Source organism: Beauveria bassiana, assembly GCF_000280675.1.
Source record: "Beauveria bassiana ARSEF 2860 unplaced genomic scaffold BBA_S00016, whole genome shotgun sequence".
Lineage (NCBI taxonomy): Eukaryota > Fungi > Ascomycota > Sordariomycetes > Hypocreales > Cordycipitaceae > Beauveria > Beauveria bassiana.
This window is the reverse complement of record NW_007930851.1, coordinates 42,577-68,463: the sequence shown is the minus strand read 5'-3', so window position 1 is coordinate 68,463 and position 25,887 is coordinate 42,577. Positions and strand designations below refer to the sequence as shown.

The 25,887-nt window shown below is 53.6% G+C and overlaps 10 protein-coding genes across 10 annotated transcripts; 3 read left to right on the top strand and 7 right to left on the bottom strand.

Moving 5' to 3' along the window:
* Nucleotides 1-1,201: 1,201 nt before the first annotated feature.
* On the top strand, nucleotides 1,202-2,146 carry BBA_05825 (secreted glucosidase; the record flags this gene model as incomplete). The annotated part of the gene is made up of 2 exons (XM_008600922.1): nucleotides 1,202-1,972; nucleotides 2,063-2,146. 2 exons carry the CDS (start codon nucleotides 1,202-1,204, stop codon nucleotides 2,144-2,146), a joined length of 855 nt encoding a protein of 284 aa, XP_008599144.1.
* A 289-nt stretch (nucleotides 2,147-2,435) lies between these two features.
* BBA_05824 (thioesterase superfamily protein) lies at nucleotides 2,436-3,539 on the bottom strand (the record flags this gene model as incomplete). Its single annotated transcript, XM_008600921.1, has 4 exons — nucleotides 2,436-2,732; nucleotides 2,842-3,011; nucleotides 3,117-3,129; nucleotides 3,204-3,539. The coding sequence occupies 4 exons, from the start codon at nucleotides 3,537-3,539 to the stop codon at nucleotides 2,436-2,438; spliced, it is 816 nt and encodes a 271-aa protein (XP_008599143.1).
* A 372-nt stretch (nucleotides 3,540-3,911) lies between these two features.
* BBA_05823 (NAD-dependent epimerase/dehydratase) lies at nucleotides 3,912-4,894 on the bottom strand (the record flags this gene model as incomplete). The annotated part of the gene is made up of 2 exons (XM_008600920.1): nucleotides 3,912-4,454; nucleotides 4,529-4,894. The coding sequence occupies 2 exons, from the start codon at nucleotides 4,892-4,894 to the stop codon at nucleotides 3,912-3,914; spliced, it is 909 nt and encodes a 302-aa protein (XP_008599142.1).
* A 464-nt stretch (nucleotides 4,895-5,358) lies between these two features.
* BBA_05822 (major facilitator superfamily transporter) lies at nucleotides 5,359-7,414 on the bottom strand (the record flags this gene model as incomplete). Its single annotated transcript, XM_008600919.1, has 4 exons — nucleotides 5,359-5,519; nucleotides 5,571-5,826; nucleotides 5,881-6,571; nucleotides 6,639-7,414. 4 exons carry the CDS (start codon nucleotides 7,412-7,414, stop codon nucleotides 5,359-5,361), a joined length of 1,884 nt encoding a protein of 627 aa, XP_008599141.1.
* Nucleotides 7,415-10,516: 3,102 nt separating this feature from the next.
* Nucleotides 10,517-11,796, bottom strand: BBA_05821 (oxidoreductase family protein; the record flags this gene model as incomplete). The annotated part of the gene is made up of 2 exons (XM_008600918.1): nucleotides 10,517-11,561; nucleotides 11,756-11,796. The coding sequence occupies 2 exons, from the start codon at nucleotides 11,794-11,796 to the stop codon at nucleotides 10,517-10,519; spliced, it is 1,086 nt and encodes a 361-aa protein (XP_008599140.1).
* A 1,529-nt stretch (nucleotides 11,797-13,325) lies between these two features.
* On the top strand, nucleotides 13,326-15,380 carry BBA_05820 (C6 transcription factor, putative; the record flags this gene model as incomplete). Its single annotated transcript, XM_008600917.1, has 4 exons — nucleotides 13,326-13,824; nucleotides 13,904-14,259; nucleotides 14,354-14,490; nucleotides 14,540-15,380. 4 exons carry the CDS (start codon nucleotides 13,326-13,328, stop codon nucleotides 15,378-15,380), a joined length of 1,833 nt encoding a protein of 610 aa, XP_008599139.1.
* A 312-nt stretch (nucleotides 15,381-15,692) lies between these two features.
* Nucleotides 15,693-16,507, bottom strand: BBA_05819 (iron-sulfur cluster assembly accessory protein; the record flags this gene model as incomplete). The annotated part of the gene is made up of 2 exons (XM_008600916.1): nucleotides 15,693-15,730; nucleotides 15,787-16,507. The coding sequence occupies 2 exons, from the start codon at nucleotides 16,505-16,507 to the stop codon at nucleotides 15,693-15,695; spliced, it is 759 nt and encodes a 252-aa protein (XP_008599138.1).
* Nucleotides 16,508-17,167: 660 nt separating this feature from the next.
* On the bottom strand, nucleotides 17,168-19,961 carry BBA_05818 (Sodium:neurotransmitter symporter family protein; the record flags this gene model as incomplete). Its single annotated transcript, XM_008600915.1, has 5 exons — nucleotides 17,168-17,554; nucleotides 17,604-19,224; nucleotides 19,445-19,500; nucleotides 19,531-19,766; nucleotides 19,856-19,961. 5 exons carry the CDS (start codon nucleotides 19,959-19,961, stop codon nucleotides 17,168-17,170), a joined length of 2,406 nt encoding a protein of 801 aa, XP_008599137.1.
* Nucleotides 19,962-20,857: 896 nt separating this feature from the next.
* On the top strand, nucleotides 20,858-22,067 carry BBA_05817 (zinc alcohol dehydrogenase; the record flags this gene model as incomplete). Its single annotated transcript, XM_008600914.1, has 2 exons — nucleotides 20,858-21,529; nucleotides 21,594-22,067. 2 exons carry the CDS (start codon nucleotides 20,858-20,860, stop codon nucleotides 22,065-22,067), a joined length of 1,146 nt encoding a protein of 381 aa, XP_008599136.1.
* A 176-nt stretch (nucleotides 22,068-22,243) lies between these two features.
* On the bottom strand, nucleotides 22,244-25,231 carry BBA_05816 (siderochrome-iron transporter MirC; the record flags this gene model as incomplete). The annotated part of the gene is made up of 7 exons (XM_008600913.1): nucleotides 22,244-22,665; nucleotides 22,724-23,433; nucleotides 23,497-23,511; nucleotides 23,602-23,922; nucleotides 24,078-24,612; nucleotides 24,780-24,900; nucleotides 25,145-25,231. 7 exons carry the CDS (start codon nucleotides 25,229-25,231, stop codon nucleotides 22,244-22,246), a joined length of 2,211 nt encoding a protein of 736 aa, XP_008599135.1.
* Nucleotides 25,232-25,887: the final 656 nt, after the last annotated feature.

The window sequence follows — 25,887 nt, the reverse complement described above, 5'->3', positions numbered from 1 at the left end:
TGAGCAAGTCACAGTAAACCACTTGCCTAGCTGGGACATGTCCGTTCTGCTGCCCCTTGTGGCTTGTGGTAGGGGTTCTTTCTCATTTTGTGACAGGGCCGGGCGCTAACGAGCCTGTGCTGTCAAGAAGAAGAAGACGGGGAAACCTCGCGGATAGATTGGGCCACTCTTTGCGTATATGTACAAGGGTCGCTGGTTTTGTGATTAAATCGTGATAAGCTCTTGGCCAACGGCAGCATCAAAACCAACCGTAATTTACTAGGGTAGATGCGTATATGTTAATAAAAGCACGTCTTTGCCAAACAAGCCGCGAGGCCGCCCATAAAGGTATAAGAGCAAGCATGTCGCGGAGCCAAATACCTATTACGTTGAAATAGTGAAAAGCCGCGCCGTCTAACTACTGCACGTGTTCACCAAACAAAGCTTTCACTATCGGGCCGTCCAATTCGGAGCATGGCTTTATTAGTTCCATAAACGACGTAGCATTCACCACCAAGTTTCTAGACGTTGCTCTTTCTTCTTTCCTTTTGAGACAGCCACGAGCCCGTCGCCCCACAGGTGTCAGGAACTTTGCCCAATCTTTTTGGAGTTGCACACCCTCCCTCACCCTCCCCCCTTTGAGAACCCTAAGCAGTTCAAGTCATATGTAGGCAGCGTCTGGTCTGGCTTTGTCCCGTTGACCATTGTTATTGTTGTGTGTGCGTCGCCGAGGTCCCGCTACGTCGGCCCCGTGCGACGTTTCGCAGCTTAACGACTGGCGAATAGTGCCCCCTGCTTTTCGGTTGGCATTCGCCCAGATGAGCAAAGGGCGTGAAGTTATGAACCATCGGAGAGGGGGGGCTTTTATGAAAGCAAATCATCGCTTTTGACCTTGACCAAATGACTTGCCAGTGCGAGCAGAGAAGGCCGAGAGAAGGGTCACGCAAAGTGGGCTCAGGAACCAGAACTTGTAACAGATGGTTATATACTGGATGAGATCCTCAGATGTAAATTCATGCGACCCCCTTTCCTCTTCTTTGTATCCAAGAGTTGACCTCGGACTTGTATATATCTTTTTTTAAATAACCGAGCTTCTTATTTGCATCTTACACTCCTTTCCTATTTCTTTGGCAACCCTTGCCCATATATCTTCCTCAACTCGAGTATTACACCCCCCGGATTATATCAGCGATTTACGATTTACATCTCAAGCTTGGTAAACATGGTCAAAGCCGGTTTCATCTCGTCTCTCTTGTCCCTGGCAGCCGTCACCAGCGCCTGGGATGCTCCCAACTATGGCGGCTTTTACCGAATATGGCAGGACAACTTTGGTGGCAACGCCGGCCAGCTCCCCAACGAGGGCAACTGGAACATCATCTCCGGCAACCTCGGCGTCAACAACGAGCTCCAAGTCTACCAGCGTGACAGCCGCAATATCCAAGTCAGCGGCGGCAACACCCTGCAAGTCGTCCCCTTTCGAAACGGCAACGGCTGGACCTCTGGCCGCATCGAGTCCAAGTACACCTTTACGCCCAAGGGCGGCCAAGTCACCCGCGTCGAGGCCGCCATCCGCTTCGGCAGCAACAGCATCAACAATAAACAGGGCATCTGGCCCGCCTGGTGGATGCTCGGGGACTCGATCCGCCACGGCGTCCAGTGGCCCGGCTGCGGCGAGCTCGACATCCTCGAGACGGTCAACGGGCAGCTCGTCGGCCACGGCACCATGCACTGTGACACGTTTCCCGGCGGCATCTGCAACGAGGGCAACGGCATCGGCGCCTCCGTCGGGTTTCCCAACCAAGACTGGCACACCTGGCGCCTCGAGATTGACCTCCGCAACGGAAACTGGGTCGACCAGAGCATCGTCTGGTATCTGGACGGCCGCGAGTTTCACCGCATCACGGGCAGCCGCATCAACAACTACAACGTCTGGCACTCTGTGGCGCAGAGCCCTCTGTACTTTATCCTCAACGTCGCTGTTGGTGGCAACTGGGTAAGCAACAACATTTTCTCTTTTTTTTTTCTTTTTTTTTTTTCCTTTCTGGCACAGTATATCAAAGCTTGACACTAACCGTTGTGGCAGCCCGGCTATCCCAACGGAAACACTCAAGATGGATACGGTAGCATGATGGAAGTCGGATATACTGCACATTATGTCAGCCAGTAGGCGCTTTTGTCGTGGGGAAGAGAGAGTCACCTTTAAAATGGGAGGCTCGTGTGGGTTGGCATTTCATGAAGCATGTCCACCGCTGTTGCAATTCTGTTCTTTCTTTTTTTTTTTTGCCCTCTTCACTGTCTATATTTTCCACGGCCGTCTTGACGTGCCATTGTCCATACCTCCGCTCGCTTTTTGCTAAGCTCGTACATATACAACCATGAGAAATACAAACTGTCTATACTCTCTACACTCTATCCCTTGCAAGTGCATGAGTGAGTAGGCACAAGTCCTAAACTCATTAAACCTCCAGGTCTTCCAAGGATTGGAGCATCTCTTGCACTTTTTCTTCCGTTTGTTGCCGCCGCTGCTCCTGTAATTCATACATGACCTGCATCTCCTTTACCATGAATGGCTTGAGCGGCGCCTTTGCGGCAGCTCGATAATCGTACACGGCAATGTCTTCAAAGAATCGAGCAGCAGCCCGCTTGTGCTTGTGCGAATAAGCAACTGCTTCCATCAGGATCCTGTCAGACGAATCATCTGGCTTCGTGACCAGCTTATGCAGCACCGTGACCTGGTCCGGAAACGTCATCGGCTATTCCACAGACCAGACGATGCGGGACAGCCTTTGTGATTAGAATAATTTTGCGCGCAGTAAGTAGAGGGGGGGGGCAAAGATTCAAAATGCTTTTTTTTTTGCTTACAAATTTATAGTCAGTTCGGATGCTAGCAAGAATCAGGCCAATGCCTCGTGGCGACATGAGTTCTGTAAATTCACGTCGATGCTCAGGTGCGACGTGAGCAGCGACGTTCATCATCCAGTTGACGCGACCTGATTCGGCAAATCTGTTGTACTTGACATTGTTCACGTGGCCTGGAGAAATTAGCTAGGTCAACATCGTGGCTGTGAATGTGCTCATCATACCCTAGCATGGTGTTAGCGGATACATGAAGCAGCTTTTTTGGTGTGGTGCTTCACTCACCATTGAGTCCTGTTCGGCACGTCCCATGGATGGTCAGTAGCGGGCTCGCATTTTATGCAATAGTGTCAAGTAAAAAGTCTCACCATGTCTCCCCAGGCAATGCTATGCTTGTCCAAACCCCTCCATTGCGGTTCAGTGAGATAGCCTTCGCGACCAGCTGATAAATTAAGCCAGTGCTGGTCCAGATAGCTCATATGATGCTTCAGCTGCGCCAGAACTTTTGGCTCCTCTGCCCTCTTGGAGATTCCTGTAGACAGACGGTTGCGAATATCAGAGAGCCATCGCGAGTTGGGCGCCGTCTCTGCCGGCGCAGCCGAAGCTTCATCTTGCTTCCGGACACAGGTGCTGCTGAAAGCGCGTCGTGTAGCGCTTCGACTTGGGCTGACGCGGAAGCGCAGCAATTGATGCTTTGGTATCATGCTTTGAAAATAATCGTAGACTGGAAAAAGCAGTGAAAAAGGTACTCGGCGAATTGATTGTTTTGGACAGATGGCGACGGCAATGTTCAGTTTAGGAGTAGGACGGCCTTCCGTCCGAGGTCCCGGTTCGTGTCGGCTCTAGTTGATCTGGGGGCCCACCGACGTCACTTGCGCCCTTTGGTTTCATCACCGGTTTCGCTCCGTCATTACTTTATCATTGCTCAAGACTATATATTTTTATTCTCTTGAATAATCTCAGAAAGATTGAGCGAGAAAAGTCAAATCTTATTCAAACAGATATTTCAATACCACCATCAGGACTTTATAGATAGCCGTGCTGGGGAGCGGCTCCGACCAACAATGTTGGGTGCCTCAGTTTAGGCCATCTTGGATGGCCTTTTCAAGCCCGACTTGGCCACGCACTATATCCAGATTCTCAAGCTCTTTAGACCCAGGAGAAGCTATTCCTCCAGGGAGAAACGACAAGGACATTTCCACCCAGATGCCCACAAGGCTTGGCGGAAAGATGGCGCTGAAAAAGTCGGCCATTTCATCTTTGGCAATGGCTTTTACTGCAACCTGCTTTTCCATGGCCTTGGAAAATGCGACTTGTACATCGAGTGGTGAATATTCCCTAGGGCCATGCAAGGCAAACACGTAGGGCTTAGTCGGCGGCGCATGAGCCGAGAGCAGCTCTGCCGCAAAGGTCGAGCCAATGTCCTCTACGGCAACCATTGGCAGCTGGAACTCGAGCGGCGTAATGACCGAGTTGAAGTATGGTTCAGGTCCCTCGAGTGTTTGCCAGTTGAACAGGGTCCAATTCTCCATAAAGTATGCACACCGAACAAAGAGAATCTCGGGGACGTTTGTATCTTGCAGGATTTTCTCCGCAATATGATTCGTTTTGATTTCGCCCTTGGTGTGCATGAGTGACTCGAAACGAATTTGCTTGTCTATTCTTGTCTTGGGGGGACGATTCAGAGACTTACGACGCCTTGTTCGAATTCAGCGCCTAGACTGCTGAGCAGCATGAGGCGCTTGACTCCGCCAGCTCTTTCGATGGCATCCCTGACATTCCTAGACACTTGTTCGGCTTTTACAAAAGGATCTTCTCCGGTAAGAAATGGAGGCGTGCTTGTCATGACGGCGTCTGAGCCGCCGACGTCTAGTGAGGATGCATCTTCGACGTCGCCGTATACGGCGTGGAAATTTTCGTGAAATCCGAAATCTGCGGGGACTTTGGATAGATTTCGATAAATACCATACACATCAACGTCGGTCGGGGCCTCTTGAAGCAGTCGCCGAATTGTTGCCGCCGAGGTCTTGGGGCCGGCTGGGACGATTGTGATGCGCATCGCTGATACTAGAAATGCAAGTAAGAAAACTTGTCGGGGTCTGGAAAAGATGTGCTCAAAGAAGCTGGGAGGAAAACATATTTTAGAGCAGCTTGAAGAATCAAGGATGTGGCCATTGCCACCCGTTCAGCATTGATCTGCAAACAAGGTTCAGCTGCTAGGCCTCTATCTCGTTGGCACCGAAATACGGGCCAGACACAATAGTGCAGGATCAGCAGTAGTCGCACTTCCTCTTCATGCTCACGCCAGAGTTCAAGGAAATTTAGAATACAGGAAACATGAGCTAGATTGTATCACAAAATAACTGAAAAGACTAAAGGTATCATACGACAATCTGCCAATCGACCGCCTTACCCCGAGAAACCCGCTTCAACCAACACTGCGCCATATCTTCAGATCCCAGCATGTCAATCTAAATTGGCACGCATCCTAGTCGACGAATGCGACTTTAATATATGGAGTGCCTATTTGGCGTGAAGGTTGGCAAGACTAGGCCTGCGGCTCGCCGACGGAGTACCACGAGGAGTCTGGCGAGGAGTGACGCGGCTTTCACCAAAGAAGCGGTGCTGCTGGCTGTATCGTCGTTCGGCTCCGGGCCGCTGCGGAGTACCAGAAGCTTTGGATCCTATAATTGATAAGTAGCTGTCGCGAGTCTTAGATCTTGGTCGATGCTTACCTTGGCGATCTTCGTGAAGGACGCTGTTGCGGCGCTCGGGGTGCTCCTGGCGTGCGCTGGCGAGCTGCTGCGCAAAGGGAGAGCGGTGTCGCAGAACGGGCCCCTTCCAGTAGATTACGTACACAGCAATGACGAGAACGAAAGAAATGGCAAAAAGGATGGTCGAGGCATATTCCAAGTTTTTGCCGCTCGACGTGCCAATGTTGCTGAAGAAGGGGACGGCTGGAATGGTCAAAACACCAGCCAAGAAGTCGCGCTGTCAAGATTGTTAGCAAACAGGCCAGAACGATTGGATTGAATCAAAACTTACAGCCCAACCGTTGCCACCTGTAGCGGAAGCAGAGTAGGGACCATATGCGCAAATCATGTAGTCAATGGTGGCCATGTAAATGGCGTAATTTGCGATACCGACAATGGCAGCAAAAATCATGGAACCGATCCAGTGAATGGGAGGACCCTGGATGGTCCAAGCAAAACCGATGAGACCGATGGGCAAGCAAGGGGCCGTGTACAGCAGGAACCAGAGGCGCGATTCATACTGGGCACGCTCGTCATGGGGCTTGGCTGCGCGCTCCTTCATGTTGCGCTTAATGGCCGGGATGAACAGGAGCCATGCGAGAAGATAGCCTACACCGATGGGGATGAAGGCGAGGCCGATTTGAACCTTGGAAAAGTGCCACTGCTCGTAGACGAGGCCAAAGGACTGTATAAACATGAAGATGAGCGCATCGGAGAAGCCGGACAGGAGCGATAGAACCAGAACAATGGGCTCAGTGAGAAACATCCTGAAAGGTCTTGCCCAAGTCGACAGAATCTCTTTCAAGGAAAAGCGGTCACGGTAGGGGACAAGTTCATCGGGGCCCCAAATGTTCTCTCCGTTCTTTGTGCGGCGACGCTTCGCAATACGGTTCATCATGATGGTGGAACGGGTCTCGGGGACGGTCAAGAAGTGAACTATCTGGACAAAGCCGCCAAGGATGAGCTGCACCCACATGGCCCATCTAGAAATAATGTTAGCATGACAGTTGCATATTCGAGAAATATGGGCTTCATGGGGGACAATTTTACCTCCAGTGAAGATATTGCTCGATGAAACCACCAACGATGGGACCGAGTACCGAACCTCCGACAGACGAAAATACAACGTAGGCGACGGCGTATTGTTGGTGATCAGCCTCCCACATGTCAGCAATCATACCAAGCGTGACTGAACCACCGGCAGAGGACAGGCCACCGAGGGCACGTCCGACCATGATGGTGGCAAAGTTGGGCGCCAGGGCGACGGGAAGCTGCCAGATGTTGACGAGAAAGAGCGAGAGCTGGAGGACGGGCCAGCGACCAAACTCCTCGGACCAGGGCGCCCAGAGCTCGCAGCCAAAGGCGTAGAGGACGAGGAAGATCATGGCGCCGCAGCGCGCGGCCTGCAGGCTGACGCCAAAGTCCTCGCGGATGCCCTCGAGGCCGTTGGAGTAGAGCGACGTGTTAAAGTTCATCGACACCTGCACCCAAAAGATGACGGTGAGAATGTACCACTTCTTCCACGTGGGGAACGAGAAGCCGAGCTCGTCGTAGCAGTCGTCTTCGGTGATTTCATACTTGTCGTACGTGCCAATCTTTTCCAGCTGGGCGCCGTTGCTGCCGGTTCGCGGGACGCCATCGCCGTCGGCCGAGTCGCTGCTCCCGGAGGCGCCATTCTCGGCGGCGGCCTTTTCCTCGTCCAAGGCGGCGGCGGCAGTGGCTACTTTGTCGCCGGCGGACTGGTTCCGGAGCAGCTCGTTGGCGCGCTCGAGATCCTCCTGGTTCATGACCTGCGGAGGGTCATCTGAAAAGTGTGTGGTCGGCATCTTGGGCGGCCGAAGCGGGATGACTTTTGTTAATCGGCGACTTGCCGGCTGCTTTGTCTGGCGGATTGCGCCGCAATGGGAGGAGGAGGAGGAGGAGGAGGAGGAGGAGGGTGAAGAAGAGGAGGTGAGGAATAGGAAGAGTAATCGGTTGTCAAGGAAAAAGGAAACAAGACGATATTATAACACCGCTTACTTTCACTAGAAAGTAAAATTCCTATACACAACAATCGCGGCGGGAGAGCTTAGTATTATTGTTCGCTCGTCGGCCTAGAACCGGGCATGTTTAGTCTTTTTTGGGGCGGACCGGATTCTCCACCATCCATGGAAATACCATTGCAAGGTGACATCATGTCTCTCATTTAGAGATGGCTAACGCAGTTGCGGTCTAGCACTTTGCACGTTGCCTCACCTCAGCACCTCAAGGGGGGGGGCGCAGAGACGCAAACACACGCCATGGCGAGCCCATGGCAACACCTGTTCAATCTTTCGATACAAACCATTAAGCATACTCGGACGATGCGTGAATTAATCCCCCACGCTGGGCCTCGGAGAATGAGAGGCAAGAGGCAAGAGACAAGATCGAGAAGGGCAAGTCTATGGATCTTTTCTGGGGGGGGGTGGGCGTGGAAAAATTTGGGGGAAGATGCTGCCTCCCCCCTTGCCTCCCTCCCCACCTCCGTCCCATTAGGGATTAGGAATGCGGCAGCGCGGTTCCACGGCAACAGTCGAGTAAAGTACACAAGTACACAAGACCAGAGTAGGTTATTATCCGTTTACTGTGTCTAGATGTAAGTTGCGCGCCCTTGTTGTCTCGACCACGTTCCGAGGCCATGATAACCAACTCGGCAACCAGAGAAAAAAAAACACCCAACTCAAAACAAGTGCGACTTCTTAGGCCAAGCCAAGCCGGCAAGTACGGCTCTGAGCGAATGGCGTCCATGAACGAAGTTTAGCGGCCATCGCAGCCGGTCGTGGCGCCCATCAAGTGGCACCCCCCCCTCCCCCTCCCAAAAAAAAAAACGCCACCGAATCCAGGCACTTGGCATCAGCGCCGGAGATTTAGTGCATATTTTACAGGGCTCTTTGGCTTTGACCCAGGGTCGAGGAAGCCGAGAACCTTCAGGAATCGAGTGTGTTGCCTGCTCAACTTGTCTTCCATCCTAGGGTTGTCCAAAGGCCTACTATGCGTCCATTTCGTCTGTGCGCGCAATGAGACGTCAAAGATCTCGTGTCTTTTGAATCTCGAGAAACCGAGTACCGGCACGAGTCATGAGAGTGCTATAAAATAATGAGTTGAGTAGGTAGGGCTTCCGCATGCCGAGGCGGGCACGTATCCATCTGTCGATCCGCAGAATGCGAGCCCCGGCCGCTCCGTACTGGTAGCTTTGTTATAATGGGGTTATTATTACAACAGTATGGAAACATGAACTGTGGAAACGCCTTGTCAGTTGGAACTCCCCCACAGCCATGCCCTTTCACGCGCCAATTAGAAAAGTTTTTATACTGTTGCCTGCTGTGACAGTGATTTCTTGCGACAACTGTTTAGAAAAATTCGCAAGTCAATATGGAGGAGCGATATGAGGAGCAGCACGGCAACTTGGACGGCAATTCCTTTTGGGTGCTTGTCCATGTTCGCTTGGCACAGAGGATGCCTGCCGACCGTCTTTTCCAATTCGACTCGAGGGGCGTCTATCAGTATGTGAGCTGGCATCGAGGGTAGTCCAGCGTTACACTACGTCTTTGTACGAGATATACCCCAGGAGCTGCGATAGCAGACACCCCCCAATAACTTTGTCGCAAGCCTGACACTAGCTGGTCTTGGTCGAGGCTATTATACAGCCCAATGAGGGTATTCGTGTCTCGATAGCCCACCAGCCCAGCAACCCCAATTCGAACACTGTAAATGTTTATCGTGACCTAATTGCGCGTTCATTACTCTAGTGTCCTTTCTGCTCTTTCGAGTCACGAGCCGCAAGGCCAAGGATGACATTTTTCGATTCCTGCTTTCTGTCCTATGCCTCGCCATGGATGGCCCAGACGTCATTGTCCGCATCTGGCGCAGCTACTGTGAGTGGCGTCGGGAGTGCTCGCCGACCGAGCAGGGAACAAAACGCCACACTTTCTTTGTCAACTTTGAACATGATCTTGAGATGACGGACCCTTCGAAGAGATACTGCGCAAGTGCATACGAATCACCGTAACTAGCGCTGAAAGGAAACGGCAGCGGGAGCATGCCGATGTTGCAGTGGAAAGCAAAAACCTATTCCTACTGATTGTCTCTGCCCTACACCTTTTTTTTTTTTGTCTTTTTACTCGCTGTCAGTGCGCTCGCTCGCGTGCGCAGTTGGCAGGATTGGCAGGGTACGCTGGGTGCTCGAGGCCCATGACATCATGACTTGGTAGCAAGCTGCGCCACGGCTGCAGGGCTGCGGCCGTCAATTGTGTTCCTCTAAAAAGTCAAACTTGTTTCTCTGGCCTTGAAGCACCCCTTTCTTTGTATTATGCCAACATGTCGTTTGCTAGCTGTCAAAAACGATTCTCACATGACACAATGATGCATGTCTTGCCAGCATGGCTGTAACCTCGACCACCATCAAGCTGGCGATGCTTGATCCATTCAAGGGTCATGATTTTTTTTTTTTAAAAAAAAAAAATCTTACAACATCGCTATGTGTCAAGGTGCACAACGCAGCCGTTCGCGTTTGGCCTGCCATCCGCGGATTCCGCAACGATACAACTCGACTTGACTCGCCTTGTCTTCGTTGTAGTGTGACATCGCTCTTAATCATCACATTATTCGCATTCGACAAAAACGGTCAGCCGTTGCATCCTTGAACCGGCCCGGAAAAGCATTGCCCGTGCCCGTGATACGACCGCACAGACGAGCCAATGCCCCTTCGATATGGTTTGCTTTCTACTCGTATTGAGCAGCAACCCCGTATTGAATTATTGCATTGAATACGGTTGCCTTTCGTGAAAATCACTATTGTAATGGAACGTTGACGTTGAACTCCTCGATATAATTGATCATTTATTCAAAGATTCATATACATTATTAACGCTTTTTACCTCCCATCACAAACTCTAATTTCGATTCATAATTCAAAATGTCACGTCTTTGCCTGACTTGGCACTCTCCAAAACGGCCTCGATGATTCGAAGAACGTCACGAGCCTCGGTGGCCTTGACAGGCACATCCTCCTCCTTGCCAGTCTCGACAGCCTTGCCAAAAGCATTGTAAAAGGCAGTGTACGTCTCCGGCTTCAGATCCGGGACAGGAGCCACTGACGACTTTCCGTCCGCGTCAACCACCGTCAGGCGCATGCTCTCGGGCTTGTCCTTGCCAAAGCCCTCGACCGTGGGCTTGGCGCCGGCCTTGAGCTGGTCTTCCTGGGGGTCGAGGCCGACCTTGCGGAAGCTGCCCTTGTCGCCGCGGACCCAGAAGCGCGGCTGGTCGACCTCGACGCTGAGGGCGCTGATGCGGACGTGGACGAGCTTGCCGTCCGGGTACGTGAGCTCGGCGGCGACGGCATCGGGGTTGAAAAAGTCGGGCTTGCCGGCGCGTTGGGACAGCAAGCGGCCGTGGACCGACTGTGGAAGACCAAAGAGCGTGTAGGCCTGGTCGATGAGGTGCGTGCCGAGGTCGAAGAGGGCGCTGCCGCCCTGAGGGATGCCAAGCGCGCCCTTCCAGTTGGTGGCGGCGGCGGCCTTGTAGCGGTCAAAGTGCGTGTTGTACTCGAGGACGCGGCCGAGGGTGCCCTGCGCGATGAGGTGCTTGACTGTGAGAAAGTCGGAATCCCAGCGACGGTTCTGGTAGACGCAGATGAGGCGATTTTTGGCGCGCGCGAGCGCAATGAGCGTGTCGGCCTCGGCCGAGGTGGGCACAAAGGGCTTCTCGGTCAGGACGTGCTTGCCGGCCTCGAGGGCGGCTTTTGTCAGCGCAAAGTGGTTGTCGGGCGGGGTGGTGACGACGACGACATCGACGGCAGCGTCAGCGAAGAGGTCCTTCACATCGGTGTAGTGCTTGACATTGGGGTGGTCGGCGGGCGCAGAGTTGCCGTCCTTGGGGCTGCGCTGGACAATGGCGTGGAGCTTGAACTGAGGGGTAGTGGCGATGAAGGGGATGTGGAAGACTTTGGCAGACATGCTAAAGGGTACGAGTTAGCCATTATTGCTGAATGGACCTCATATAGGAGCATTAAGCAAGGGAATCGATCCCACGAAGCTTTGCATAGAATTTGGGTAGCCATCACTAAGCAATGCATGGTGTGAACCGCGCATGGCGGGGGAGGGGGAGGGGAGAGGGAGGGGTCGAGGCGGGATGTTGCGAGGCCGACTTACCCATATCCGATGACGCCAACGTTGAATGTCTTTGAAGCCATTGTGTCAGCGTGGTGTGTTTAGGAATACTATAAAAAAGAATTGGAACAGGTCTTTTCTATATAAGAAGCTCCAAGTAGACAATTGAAGAGAAAAAGCTTGTCATAGCCATGATCCGCTTAATAATGTTGCGCGATTGGGGAGTCGGGGCGGAGACGTCACCGCTTTAGCCCATCTGGCAGCTGGCAGGCGGTTCTTCAGCGCACATCCGAATCTTGCAGGGGTTGAATCCCTATCGCGCCCCCACTGCCGCACCCTTTGAGGTTCTCGTGGGGGAAGATGTTTCTGGACAGTAGCTTAAAGGGATTATGTCTAGATTTCCTTTTTTTTTCTCCGATACATGTAGACGATGCAATTAATAGCTGTTTCTAGGGCCATATTACCAACCAAAAAGCATACAAGCGAAATATTCTTGTCAACATACACGTTCAACCCCCCACGCAACTGCAACTCTAGCACTCTAACTAGCTGGAAGCCCTGGAAAAGACTTGAGCCCCCTGTAAAGTGGACTGGAAAAACTGGTTCCAGTGGGCTCGTTGCACCTAAAACTCACGGTGACAGGTTGGTTGCACCGCTTTCAGCGCAGAAAAGGCCCGACTTGCGCGACGACAGACCCGCCATCTCCAACATCTCGGACAATAAAAATCATTTATTAGCGAGCTTGATTTCCAATCGCTGAGCGATAATTCTCCTCGATCTGCTGCGCGGTTTCTTTATACGGCCACTTTCCCACCTATTGAGTCACACGCCGGCCAGCCATAGAGTACCGGTCCGAAAAAGCCGTCTACACGGGGCGGAGCAAACACCGCTCTCCAGCCATTTCCTATTCTGGACCCTCCGCAACACATCAATATGGCGAGGCGAGGCGCATTGCTTAATCGTGTATCGGCCATCACGCATGAATTGTCTCCCCGGGGCATGTCTTTAATTGCGTTGATTGATCGGGCGAGCTCCAGAGCCTGCCAGCTCATAGTCAAAAAGACTGGCGCTGGTTGCAACTTGATATGCCGCCTCTCCTCTTATACTCGACAATCCCCATTTGTTAGTTGGTACAAGTCTTGGGGCAGCCTAGACATGTATAAGCTGCTTGCATGTTCCACGACACGCCGTGCTGCCGAATACTGGCCATTCCTTGGAAAACGTTCATAGAATGAATCCGCCGTTTGTGGTGGCGATCACAGCAGATACTAGTGAGCGAGGCTGTGTTGCTGGCCGACGAATCGTATTCCGCTTCACTCAGTCCGATGATGTTCAGCCCTGCGATACCACTCACTGCCTAACTAGGCGTCTAGAAATTCAAAGCTGACCTACAACTCGACAGCCTCCACCAAAGCTGAAGATAAAGTTGCGCCAACGACGAATAACAACTCACAGGATCATTCGTAGCAGGGCGCAGTAGTACACTCAGCCACGCTGAGCCTAAATTGTTCCTCACCCTTCTTAGTACTCGCCATTTGCAACTTTTGAAAAAAAAAATGAAAAAGAAACATCTCTACAAACTTGTAAACGACTCTCAAGAGATTGAAACATTATGGTTCAAAAAGTAAGAGGATCAGGAGAAAAGTCACAGCACTGCCATACCTGCCGCCGCCAGCGGCTGCGCTGCGACGGCGTCCGCCCGACCTGCAACAAGTGCGTCGCGCGCGGCGTCGACTGCCTTGGCTACGGCACGCTGGCGCTGCTCTGGGTGCAGCCGCCCAACGATCGCGCCGTGATACCGGTGCCAGCGGCGGCGGCGACTGCGTCGTCACCAACGGGGGGGAATGCGCGTTCGGTCGACCGTCGGAAAAAAGGCCGCCCCAAGCTCGTGCTGATGCCGCGCGCGGCGTCGGAGCTCACCTTGCCCAACGGCGAGGGGCTCGAGCTGACGAAGAAGCCAGATGCCGCGCAGCTGCGTGCGTACCGGAAAGTGATGAGGATGCGCGGGTTTCACGACGACTATCTGCGGCGGCGCGAGATTGTCCCGAGTCCGGGGTTGGATCCGGAGGGCTACCAATTACAGCGGCTGATTATCGATTCGCTCCGTTACTGTATGCTGCAATCATCATCACTACATCAAGGATGACCACAATTCGCTGACAAGAACCTTTTTCTTTCAATGCTTTCCAGATGATGACCATGTATGCTCGGATTTGGTCCTCTTCGACACCCCAACCAATCCGTTTCGCGTCCTCGTCGAGTTTTGGAGCTACCTGCCCGACATTGTCTCTGACCCCCTCGTCTCCGTCTCGGCCGTCCATCGCATCAGCAAGACACAATGTGCCCTCGATGCTGCTGCGTATGTGCCGGGCTGCAAGTACGCGTTTCGACGGAACAGGCTCCTCGCGGTCAGGCACCCGCTCGTCCCCGTCGTATTTCGACACCAGCAACGGATGGCGGGTGCGCTGGCCTCCATGGTCGCCAACCCGGCACTGTGCGAGCATCGCGGTATCCTCGAAGCCATTACCACCATGATGCTTTGCGAGGTAAGTCGAGAGAATTTCACGCGGACGCACCATTGGTCTTGCGTGTGTCTCCCGCGTTATCAGGTTTGGGAGTGAGATTGACCGTCCGCACTAGATCCAGCAATCGCTGTTTGGTGACTGGGAAAAACATCTCCATGGGGCTCAAGCCATCATCTCGGCCCGGGGAGGGGTGGCAGCCTTCGTGTTGGAACAGCTGAACCCAGTCAACTTTGATCTGTGCACAGTCATGCAGTACGTCTACTCGACTCAGCACTCGCGAACACGGCTGACTTGCGAATAGAGTAGAAGTGATGCGAGATGTGGGATCGCCATCCTGCCTTTTACGCTCCAAAAAAGCCATGTACGAGGACTACTTGGAATATGTGATACCCATATACCAAGAAGGATGGCTCTCGGCATTCCCTTGCACAGATTTCTTGATGAGCTCCCTCATCCGCATCAACTTGGCTCGATACGATGATTTCCAACATGGCGGCGACGTCATGACTAAACTTGCGCTGCGGCGGAAGCTTCTCGACGACATTGTCGCTTTTTCTCCAGCGGCGTGGCTCGACGAGCGCACCCCGAAGCTTGCCAAGGTGTTTGGGTCGCGCGCAAAACAAGCAGAAAGCGGCAGCACACGATCAGCCCTCTTGGACCTTATACAATCATTTCAAATGGCTACTATCCTCTATGCCATCCGGACGCTGTTCCTAGACCATGGTATATCTGCCTTGATAGGGCAGACCACGGAAGGAATAACACCCACATTAGACCAAGTCTCGAGTGAGAGCGGCATCCTCGATTTGCAGCAGGTAGAGGCAGCGGCCATTGAAGTGCTGGGTGCATCTCTGCGGCGCATCTGGAAGATGGAGCAAGCATCGCCAGACTGGTTTGGCAAGTTTACTGTCTGGCCACTGTTTATGCTGGGCATGTTCATCGGCCCAGTGGCCGAACCAGAAGAAACCAAAGACTTCATCTGCACGTCGCTGCTACGGCTCGGTCATCACATCGGGGCCATGGCGTACAAAGACGCCATCTGGGCTTTGCAGCACACCTGGGAGCGGTCAGAGAATATTGAGCGCTATAGCTGGCTTGGCGAGCTGCCTTTGGATGTGTTGCCCGGGTTGTTCTTCATGTAGCATGCCCCAGTGGCGTCGCAGCCTGCAGCGGAACAATTCGTCGAGTCAGTGTGAATATGAATATGAAATGTATTCGATGTGTAATCTAAGATGATAACAATGTGCCAATGTTCTGAAATAACGCCGCATTACGCCGTTCAATGTTTGATTCGTTGCTGTCGTCCCCTACTGGTATCAACATTCGATGAGCGATGACAAGGCTAATGTTCTCTGCTATCGAGATCGAGGTGTGGCCTGCTCCGGAGTCGGTTTCGCAAGTGCATTCTAAATGGCCATGATAAATGTACAGTAGTCTATGCGCTTCGGCGTCTCCTATACCATAAAAGACTCGCCGCAGCCGCATTCTTCCTCTGTGGAGCAGTTAGCACGCAGTTTTCATAGTTGTTGGACACTTTCAAGTACGTACTGATGTTCGGATTTCTGAAAACGAAGCGCTGGCTCAGCTTGTCCTCTGCCCAATCCATCTCGCTGCCGATGATGCTAAACAGCGCCTTGCTGTCGATGAGGACCCTGACGCCGTCCTGCTCAACCGTCTCGTCAAAGGCGCCCGGCTTATCGACGTATTCCAGGTGATAGGCCAATCCGCTGCAGCCGCGATTGCGCACGCCGACCTTGATGAGCTTGGGCTCGGGTTGATCCAGCAGGTTGCGCAGCTGCTCGACGGCTGCGGCCGTCAGCTTCATGGCCGCCTTGCGCGGTCGCAGCTTTGACCTCGGTCTTGTCGGCTTGGCCTTTTGCGGCTGCTTCTCGGGGACGGGAGCAGTAGCCTTGGCATCGGATTGGATTCGCTGCTCTTGCTGTTGATTCACCGCCGGTGATGATGATGATGATGATAACGTCGATGGAGCAGTCTGTGCTGGCGGTTGTGATGGTGCTGCGGCGGGCGCGGGCGATGCCGGTGAGGACGGTGGCGGTCGTGTCTCGTGGACCCTGGGTAGGGCCTCGGGAAAGGCAATCGAGGTTTCGGCCAACTCTTCACTGCGCGCATCTGTCGATGAGCGCGTCGGGAGAGAGTAAGAGTGGTAGGCGGCGCATACAGGCCTCGATGATGAAAATTGACGAATGGCCAGACGGCAAGTAGTGTGGCGGGCGGCGGCGACACGGCCGAGAAAGTGGTGGGCGTTCATCGTAGCTGAAGCATGAGAGAGGGGGGGGCCTCACGATTCGATGAATTCAATGTAGAAAGAGAGTAGGAACTTATGAGCAAGACTGGCGCATGTCGTTGGTCATGAATTGCAAATGATGTTGATGATGGAATTTAGGTTGAGCTTTTGGCACAGGTCGGGGAAGGCACAGCAAGTTACAGTGGGTTAGTAATGGAGACTTCAGCGCTGAGGACCTGGAGAGGATACAATGGCTCAGCACTGTTTTAGTGCTCGGCTCAGCGGCTTTCGAAGTGTGGCCTGACTCTGCATGTCCGTCTTCCGCCGATCCAATCAGAGCCTTAGGATTAGTCACAATTGCCTGTTTTTGTGGCGACTTTTAGACATTGCCCACCAGAACTTTATGGTTCCTTTGGCCATAGGGGTGTCCATCGTTTTACATGAACAACCATTAACAATCACTGATTCTCTGATTCTCTAACAAGGAAGAAGAATCATTTCTGACACCCAGAAAACCTATCCACATCTTCTGCCAGCCAGTTTGAGCTTGACGTCGGTGCCTCCGCCTCAAGCTTGTCCCCACAATCCTCTCCAGTCATGCGGAAGCGTCCTGCAGACCACTTCTCACAGATGATCCCATGACTTGTGCTCGTGCCTTTCCATCAATTTTCATCAACGTTTCTACTAGATGCCTCTCTTCTTCGCTTCTTGGTCACTGCCATTTCCAGCTTCCACGCTACTGGTAGATCCAACATCATCAGCGGGGACCAAAACGTTGGCGCCATAGTCATGATGGCCCTCGTTCCGACGCGGCGGTGGAATCAGAATATCGAACCAGCGCGGCACAATGAGACCAGCTCCTATAATAATCAAAGCGATGTGGCCAACTGCAAACCCGAAAATGTGAAGCGGGTCGTCTCGCAGCTCATAGAATGATGGATATGAGAAGCTGTACACGATGGACAAGGTCGGCGCCGCAATGTAGCGAACCAGCGGCGCCCAGAATGCAGGAATTTTCCAGTTTGTCCCTTGGCCGACAATCTCGTTCAAGTCGCGGCGAAGTTGGTTACCCTACGCTGAATTAGCTTTGTTGGACAAGATGGCCAGTCTTGATACGTACCGAGTAGAGTGCGACAAACCAGATACGCGAGCCAAAGACGCTTCTGTTCCACCATTTTGGAGCTGCTGCGTCGGGCGCCTTTCCCAACAGGATAGCTGCAACCAGGCCAATAATGAAGATGCCGAATCCTACGCATGCACCAGCGACTGGCGACACAGCCTGAGCAATCGCGACGCCGAGCACCATGCCACCAAAAAAGCCACCATTGAAAGACAGGAAAGCCGGCAGGCCAACTTGGCCAACAACGTCGCGCCATCGATACAAGGTTGTGGATGTAACACACTCAGCCCAGACAACAAATACCAGGCCTACGTCGTTGATCCAGCGATCGACGCCGTCGAGCAAATAGAAGCCAAACTCGGTGCAATATGGCAAAGTCAGGCAAAAGAAGGCCAGTACGACGGCGGTGACTACCCAGGGTCGACTGAACCGTGGGTGGGCATCCATGATCAGAGTGACAATCGCATCGACCATGGCAAATGCTGAGCTGTATCCAAGAACCATGAGGGTGAAGAAGAGCATGACGGCCCAAAAGTTGGCGCCGGGCATCTGCGTGACGGCTGTAGGCAGGGTGATGAAGCCCACCACAAAACTGCCGAGTCGCTCACCTCCGCCAGGTGTGATGCCGAGAAAGCCAATCACGCCGTAGACGATGAACGCCGCGACGTTTTCAAACAAGACATTGCTGCTAACAATCATGATGGAGTCCATGACAGCGTTGGAGTACTTTTGGTTATAAGATGCATAGGACGTAAAGTAGCCAAAACCGACGCCTGTCGAAAAAAAGACCTGCCCACAGGCTGTCTGCCAGATGGTGCCTCTTGACAATTGACTACCATTCCACGTTGCCCAAAAGAATCGAACGCCGCGTGCGGCATTCTCGAGCGAGAGCGAACGACCGATGAGGATAAAGGTAATGACGATTGGAAGGCCCATGGTGAAGTACACGACGCGGCCGGTCAGGCCGACGCCGCGAAAAATGGACACCCAGACGAGGAACCAGGTGAAAACGGCCCAGCCTACAGTCTCGCCAATGACTGCCACGCCGGGGTATTCGACGTATTTCGTGACGGATGATCCATCGGCAGAGAAATTGCCGGGTATGGGGTCGACATTGGCTACCACATCCTGCATGTAAAACTCTTCGCTTCGGCCTGTCCACGGAAGTGGGCTTCGAAAAGAATTGCGAAAGTAAATCATGATCCAGGCTAGGTTGACCACAAAGTACGGACTGACGACTGTGCCGACAAAGATGAGCGAAAGGCCGGTGCCCTTGAGACGGTGGCTTATGTTGTTGTATGCGACGACGCAGCCTCCGCGGTAGGCCTGCCCTATGGCGATTTCGAGGACGAGGACGGGGATGGCGATGAGGAAAACACACATGAGATACGGAATGAACCACTGCAGCCCGTGATTGTTGAACGTCTGGCTCGGGTAGCGCAGCAGGTTACCCATGCCTGCGCAGCCACCCATGGAGGCGAGGAGGAAAGCCGCGCGTGAGGGCCATTGGTCGCGGCCGTCGGCAGACTTGTTGCTCTTGGGCGCGACAATGTTGACAATCTTTGCAAAGGTGCCCATGACGTAGGGTGGTGCTACTTGAGCAGGTGTCGGTAGTTGGAAGCTAAAGTCATGTAGTGTCGGCGGAGGGCGGTTCGGTGTTTGTTTACGAATAAAGGAATAAATATGTAGCGTCGCACTGCTCCGACGCGACCATGTTTCATGGGAACATGCAACCTTTTAAACAAGCGACAAGGCTCTCCGCACAAGGCCGTCTTGGCCGATGATGCCATGGGAACATGTAAAGAAGGAGCGGAGAAGGGTTCTTGGCAAAGGCTGCATACGCGGTCTGGGCGATCTCGACCAATTGATCAATGGCTGGATCAAAAGGCGACATTTGCTGCCCCTTTTTTCTTCAAATTCAATTTACATGAAGAGTCTTGGCGAGGGCTATCCTTGACGAAGAAGCGTGTATATAAACTGCGGCAGCATGGTGGGACAGCCATTTATCTGGGTAGGCTTTTTCAACCTTTGTACTGAATCCCTTCAATGTGATGAACATCTGTGTACTGGCAGTTTTTTTGGCAAGAATTATGCCCATTTTTGCTGGAAACAGAACGACCGCACTCGGTGTTTTGTAGGATCGCCAGACAGCATCTCTAGGGCCTGGCCAAGACGCTCATGTGGATAAGCATAACTTGCGTTTAAACAATGGATCAACATGATAGGCGCAGGCTCAGTGTTACCCAACTTACCCTCCCATGCCCAGGCGCTAAACCAAGCAAAATGGGTACCGTCATGTCTTGGCCTTGATCCTTTCCTCTTCGCGAGGCGGCCGGGGGCAGCAAGTTTGGGGGTCATGTTGCAACTGGCTAGCCGCGAGCAGCCGGTGTTGGCAATAACAGAGTTTTCCACATATCCGGGGGCGCGGTCTTTGTTGCTGGTTTCGGACTTTGGCCTTGACTCGCCAGGCTAACTACAGGTACCTTAGTGGGTGACTGATGGCGACATTGCTCAGTGGCGGCGCCATGGTGATGCGCCAAGAACCCGTTTGCCCGTCAAGAGGGTACCAAAAAAGAAAATGGCCGATTTTCTCACAGACATGCTACCAAATGGTGGCCATGTTTTTGGGTACCCGCTTTACTCCGCGACTTGCAAACACCTCCATGAACGCTCAACCAGGGCAGTGACATGGACAATCTCTTCAAGGTTCTATAATACTGCGAGAGATTCAGCTACGAAAAAAAAAATCGAGTATGCTCGATTTGTGAGTGTGCCAACTCGGAGGCTGAGCCACCCGCTCTAGCAACCATAATCATCAAAAGTACGTATTCGTCGATGCAAACAAGTACAGATCAGAGTATGATCCCCACCCCCGGCCAAGGGCAAAAAAGGAAAAAAAGAATGACCATCAAGTACATCCCAAGTGTTATTGATGAGTGCTTCATGCCCAGCTCGCCCTACCCTGCCGATTCTCCATAGATGCGGCCCACACGAAGCACATAGCTAATCGACCAGCTTAACCCGCCGAGTGCGGCTGAATCGAATATCAAAGGCTCGCCGTTGTGGCGCACCAGCCACGGCAAGATTCTCGAACTCGTCTCAACTCCGCAACGTCGCTTCTCAGCCTCAGCTGGCGTTCAGCCACGTGTTTGCAGCCCCCTTCGTATCATTGATATAGAGCGGACAGCCGCAATGCTATCGCTTTCCAACGTTTTGCGTTGCCCCAGATGTAGAATCTGGTCATTGACAACGACATGTCCCAACCGGAGACCATGCGCGCCTGGGTCTTTACAGATAGAGGCGACCCCTCGCGCGTACTAAGATTTACAACTCTCGACAAGCCGACGCTGCCGTCGGGCAGACCTTTGCCCCGCGATGCGCCCGAGCCCGAGGAATGGGTGCTCGTCAAGACGGCCTTTGCAGGGCTCAACGTCGGCGCCATCTTCCAGATGACGCTTATACCGCAAATGATTCGCACCAAGACGTGTATCCCCGAAATGGACCTCTCCGGTGTTGTCGAGGACGTGTGGCATCCAGACACCGACGACGCCGCGAATCGCACGCCTTTCCGCTTCCACAAAGGAGACAAAGTCGTGGCGATGCTCCCGGCCAGCCACTCCCTAGCCACCGGAACCGGTGCGCTGGCAGAGTACGTTGCAATTCCGGCCAGGTATGTGGCGCACAAGCCGGACGGTGTCAGCTTTGGTGATGCGGCTGGCTGCTTGCTGGCGGGCATGACGGCGTGGCAGCAGGTTCACGAGTCGGGCGCCAAAGAGGGCGACCGGGTCCTTGTCAACGCAGCGAGCGGTGGCATCGGGACCATGGTGACTCAGATGGTGCGGAATGTCGTGGGCGGCTCGGGATATGTGGTTGGCATCTGCAGCGGCAAGAATGTGGAAATGGTCAAGAGCCTGGGAGCCGACGAGGTAAGTTATTCCCTTTGAAGCAATGGGGGCAACTTTGAGACGCATCTCACCAACAAGGTCAAAGGTCATTGACTACACAAAGTATGATAATCTGCCAGCACATCTCAAAGACCGTTTTGGGAGTACACCTTTCAACGCCATCATCGACACGCTCGGACACCAGTCCATCTATCTCGGCTCGCCCGCGTACCTTGTCCGCGACGGCATCTACTCGTCGGCGGGAATCAAGCCGCCCAGCTTCGCCGTCGCCCACTTCTTGCGCGCCGTCTTGCAGATGAAGCTCAACGAGTGGTGGCCGGTGAGCGCCTGGCTCGGGGGCGTCGGCCGCCTATGGCGGGGCGTGTCCATGATGGAGCCCACGCTGGCGGACAGGCAGCGCATCGTGGGCATGCTGGGCAGCGGGCAGGTCCGGGTCGTGCGCGACAGCGTGTGGAAGTTGGAGGATGCGCAGGCGGCGTATGCTCATTTAGGAGGGCTGCATGCGCGTGGCAAGGTGCTTGTCAAGGTGAATTCGGACCTTGGTGACGACGAGACTTAGTTCAAGCACATGGTATGGTATATATAATTAGTATTTAGCACATTATCACTACTCCCCATTCTCCTCGCCAACATTGCCTACAATCATCTTCCATAAAACATCAGAATAGAAACTCGTCCCACACGGCTGTTGTAAATGCCATGTATCATGATAAAATTCGAAAAAATGGCCCTCAATCAGCTCTTTATCACTCGTCGTTCACCTGTATACATTCTCTCACACCAGGCTCCAAAGTTGGATCGACCAATGACACCACGCTGGGCGCTATCTTCATCAATAGCTTTCAAATTCACGTTTACAATGGCCAGAGATGCCAGGAAAGAAAGCGCCAGGAAAGCGATGGAGGCGATGAGCAAAATACGCATCACTTCTGTGTAGCTCTGGTTAATGGCGACTCGCTCGGGGCTACCCATGGCAAAGGATGCAGCGACGGTTAGCGAATCTCGTATACCAATCGCGCTCGACTCGGTCACCCTTGGGAGATGCGCTTCCAGCTTGGTGAGTAGCAGTCTTGTCCAGATGGAGCCCGCAATGGCGTTTCCGATGGCGCCGCCAATCGCTCGGGCCGTTTCGTACAGCATTGTCACATTAGCAACATCTAGAAGCTGTCAGCAAGGTTGTGAGAACATCATGTCCGAGATGTAACAAAAACTAACCTTGGTGTGCGGCGACGGATTGTGCGGCAGTCTGCGCAACAATGCTAATCATGCCGGAGCCGCCACCAGCAATGATTTGGCCAATGACAATATGGGCAAGCGTGGCGTCCATGTTGGAGTATCGCATCATGAGCCCGCCGCCAATAAGTTTGACGAGGGTGCCCGTGACAATCAGCCACTTGCAGTTGCCGGTAAACTTGACCACAAACGCAGCCGCGAGCCCAGCCACGGCGGCGGCGACGGCTTGCGACGTCATGATGTTTGTGGCCGCCTTGGGCGACAAGCCATTGACAACGACCAGGAAGGAGTAAAAGTACGGCTGCCAGAGGTAGTAGCTCAGGAAGAAAAAGGCCTCGGTCAGGCAGGCGGCCGCCACCGTTCTGCTCTTGGCCAGGTAGAGGGGCAGGATCGGGTAGGGGGCCTCGTATGCTTCGTACCAGACAAAGGCAGTGAAGCAGGCGGTGCCAGCGACGACCATGACGATGATGAGCGGCGAGGCCCATCCGTTGTCGTAGCGAGCCGCGAGGGTCATGGGAAGCAGAAGCAGCACCAGACCAGTGAGGAATAGCAAGAGACCTGGGAGGTCTGCCTGCGCCAGCTTGACAATGACGCTATCCGCCACACTGTCCTCGGGCGTCTTTTCTCTTGCGCTCTGGTGGCGCCAGATCGAAACGAGTAGCGGAATCGACACGACAGGTACGACAATGGCCCTCAAGCAAGTGCATTAGTTTTGGCGAAAAAGATCCCATCAGGGCGGATGTGCAGTCTCTTACCACATGGCATATCCCCTGTTTTTTGTTTATGAAAGAATCCATTAGCGAAAACAAAAAAAAAAGGTTTCTTTGACTTTTTACACATTTCAGATTTTCAAAACGTACCAGCGCCAATGGGCCGGCACCAGCGCCTGCACCATCGGGCCGCCGATCCAAGCCGTCAAGATGGGCGGCGAGTACAGCAGCGCGCCAAAGACGGATCTGTTCTCCAGCGTCGTCGTGTCCGCCGCGAGGACCTGCTGGAGAAAGACGATGCCCACTTGGCCAAAGGAGTAAAAGACGTGGCCGGCTGCCATGGTCCCCATGTTGCGCGACGCGGCGTTGATGGCAAAGCCCAGCACAATCGACACGAGCGAGACGCTCAGGGCCTCGGCGCGGCCCGAAGCATCGGCGATTTTTGCAACGATGGGCTTTGTGGCTGCGGTTCTGGTAGTGAAGCGCCGTGGGCCCCCCGGCAAAAACGTCAGTTGGCCGTCTCGATGCTAGCGATTAGGGAAGACGACGAGGGAAGACGACGAGGGAAGACGACGAGGGAAGACGACGAGGGAAGACGACGAGGGGGGGAGTGCGTGCAAACTCACAGGATGTTTTGAATGGTGCTAATGGCGGGTAGCATAGAGTGCGATTTAAACTCGGAGAGGGCATAAGGTTGGTACGATGAGACGGTCAGGCTGTCCAGACTGAGGGCGACGGCGAGCAGCATCATTCCTATCCACACAACGAGTATGGCGGCCGGTTTCCACGTGCTGGTGACTTGCTCCATCTTTCGGACGCCTCGAGGTATATCCAGCTGTGCAGCCGCTTCTGCACGCATCGCTGCTTCTTTGTAGAGTTCGTCACTCAGGCTCTTGCCATCATCATCATCATCATCATCGTCGTCGTCGTCGTCGCCGTCGTGACCGCGTGCGGCGCCGGCGTGGGCGCTCGGGGCCACCGGTGCAATCACATCCCCCTCTTGCACACGACGGGCTTCCTGCTCTTTCCTTTGCTTCTTCTTTTGCTCCCGTCGTAGTTGTCGGCGGCGGGCGGCTTCCTCGAGCGGAACATTGAGTGACGCTGACCCTGCTACCGACGGCAGAGACGGCGCAGGTGACCCAAAGGTCGCCATTTGCAAACCTGAATAATTCATTTTTGAGGAGGTTCGCTACTGATCTGGGGGGGTCGAGAGAGGGGAAAACAGAGAGGGCAAAGATGGGCGACAAGGGGGGGGGGGGGCAGGTATACAACAGGGAACAACAGGAAAAAAGCTACTTGGTACGTGACCGATGTGACCGATCCCGTACCTCCGCCCAAGTCAGGTTTCACAGCATGGGACTTGAGCTGGTTGGTAAATACTCTTGGCGGCGCAACCTGGCTTGCCTGGGTACCGTGGCCGTGTAAATCCGACTCGGCGGATAGTTGTTGCTTTGGCGTAAAAAAGTACAGTGTACATGGAGTGACCGCAGCCACCAACGCGGGGGAAACACGAGAGCCCGCAGAGGATGACGACGAAGACAAGGTACATGGAACATGTGGGCGACTCGTATAAAGTAAAGTTGCGATTCAGATGTCAAATCCTCCGAGCACATCTTGTGGAGTGAACAAGGCACGAGAAGAGGCGTGGGGGAGGGGGAGGGGGGGGGGGGGAAGCACGCACGATAGTACATACTAGCAGACCCTGATGGCATCTTATCAGATCATCTGATAAGCTCCAGCTCTGCAAAAGCTCGAGTCTAGCGAATTGGCGTGCTCCCATCGTCTATTTTAGTAACACCAGTGCTAGGGCCGTTTTGATCCCTGCTCGTTCACGCAAAAGTGGGCGGCGGAACTTTTGTCTCGGCCCAGTGTCCACGTCTCAGTTTCGAGGCCGGGGGCGTTAGCTCAACATGATGACTGGGTTGGTTGCTGTGCTCGGCTTGGGGCCGGAGAACCGACCGGCAAAAGATGGGTGGTGGGTGGGTGTCGCGAAACTACCACACTTGAGCTAGTTTCTTGCTGTGGCTCTCTCTCGATTTCTAAAGCAACAGTCCAGTCAGCTGTGTCTAGTAGCCTACCAGCCAGGGCTGTGTTGCTTCCGAGGCCGGCCTTATTGGATGATTCACACGCTTGTGAAGCGGCCAGTCCCCGCGCCGGCAATTATTGCGGAGCGGCCCTGTCATGTCCGATTGTGCCCGCGCCGGTGAGCATGGGGCCTGCGTCTTCACGCACCACAATATATAGTAACGGCAAGGGCTGCTTCTACCGGGGCGCGCATGCATTTCCGCGGGCCTACAGAGTCATCTTCGGCTTATACAATTAACAATGAGTTGTTGTAGCCTCAGGTATAGGTTTCGGCGAGCCATGGAATCCGTCTATATAAAGTAGCGCCCCGCGCGATACTATCCGGTCCGCCTGCCTCCCGCACTTTGGCTT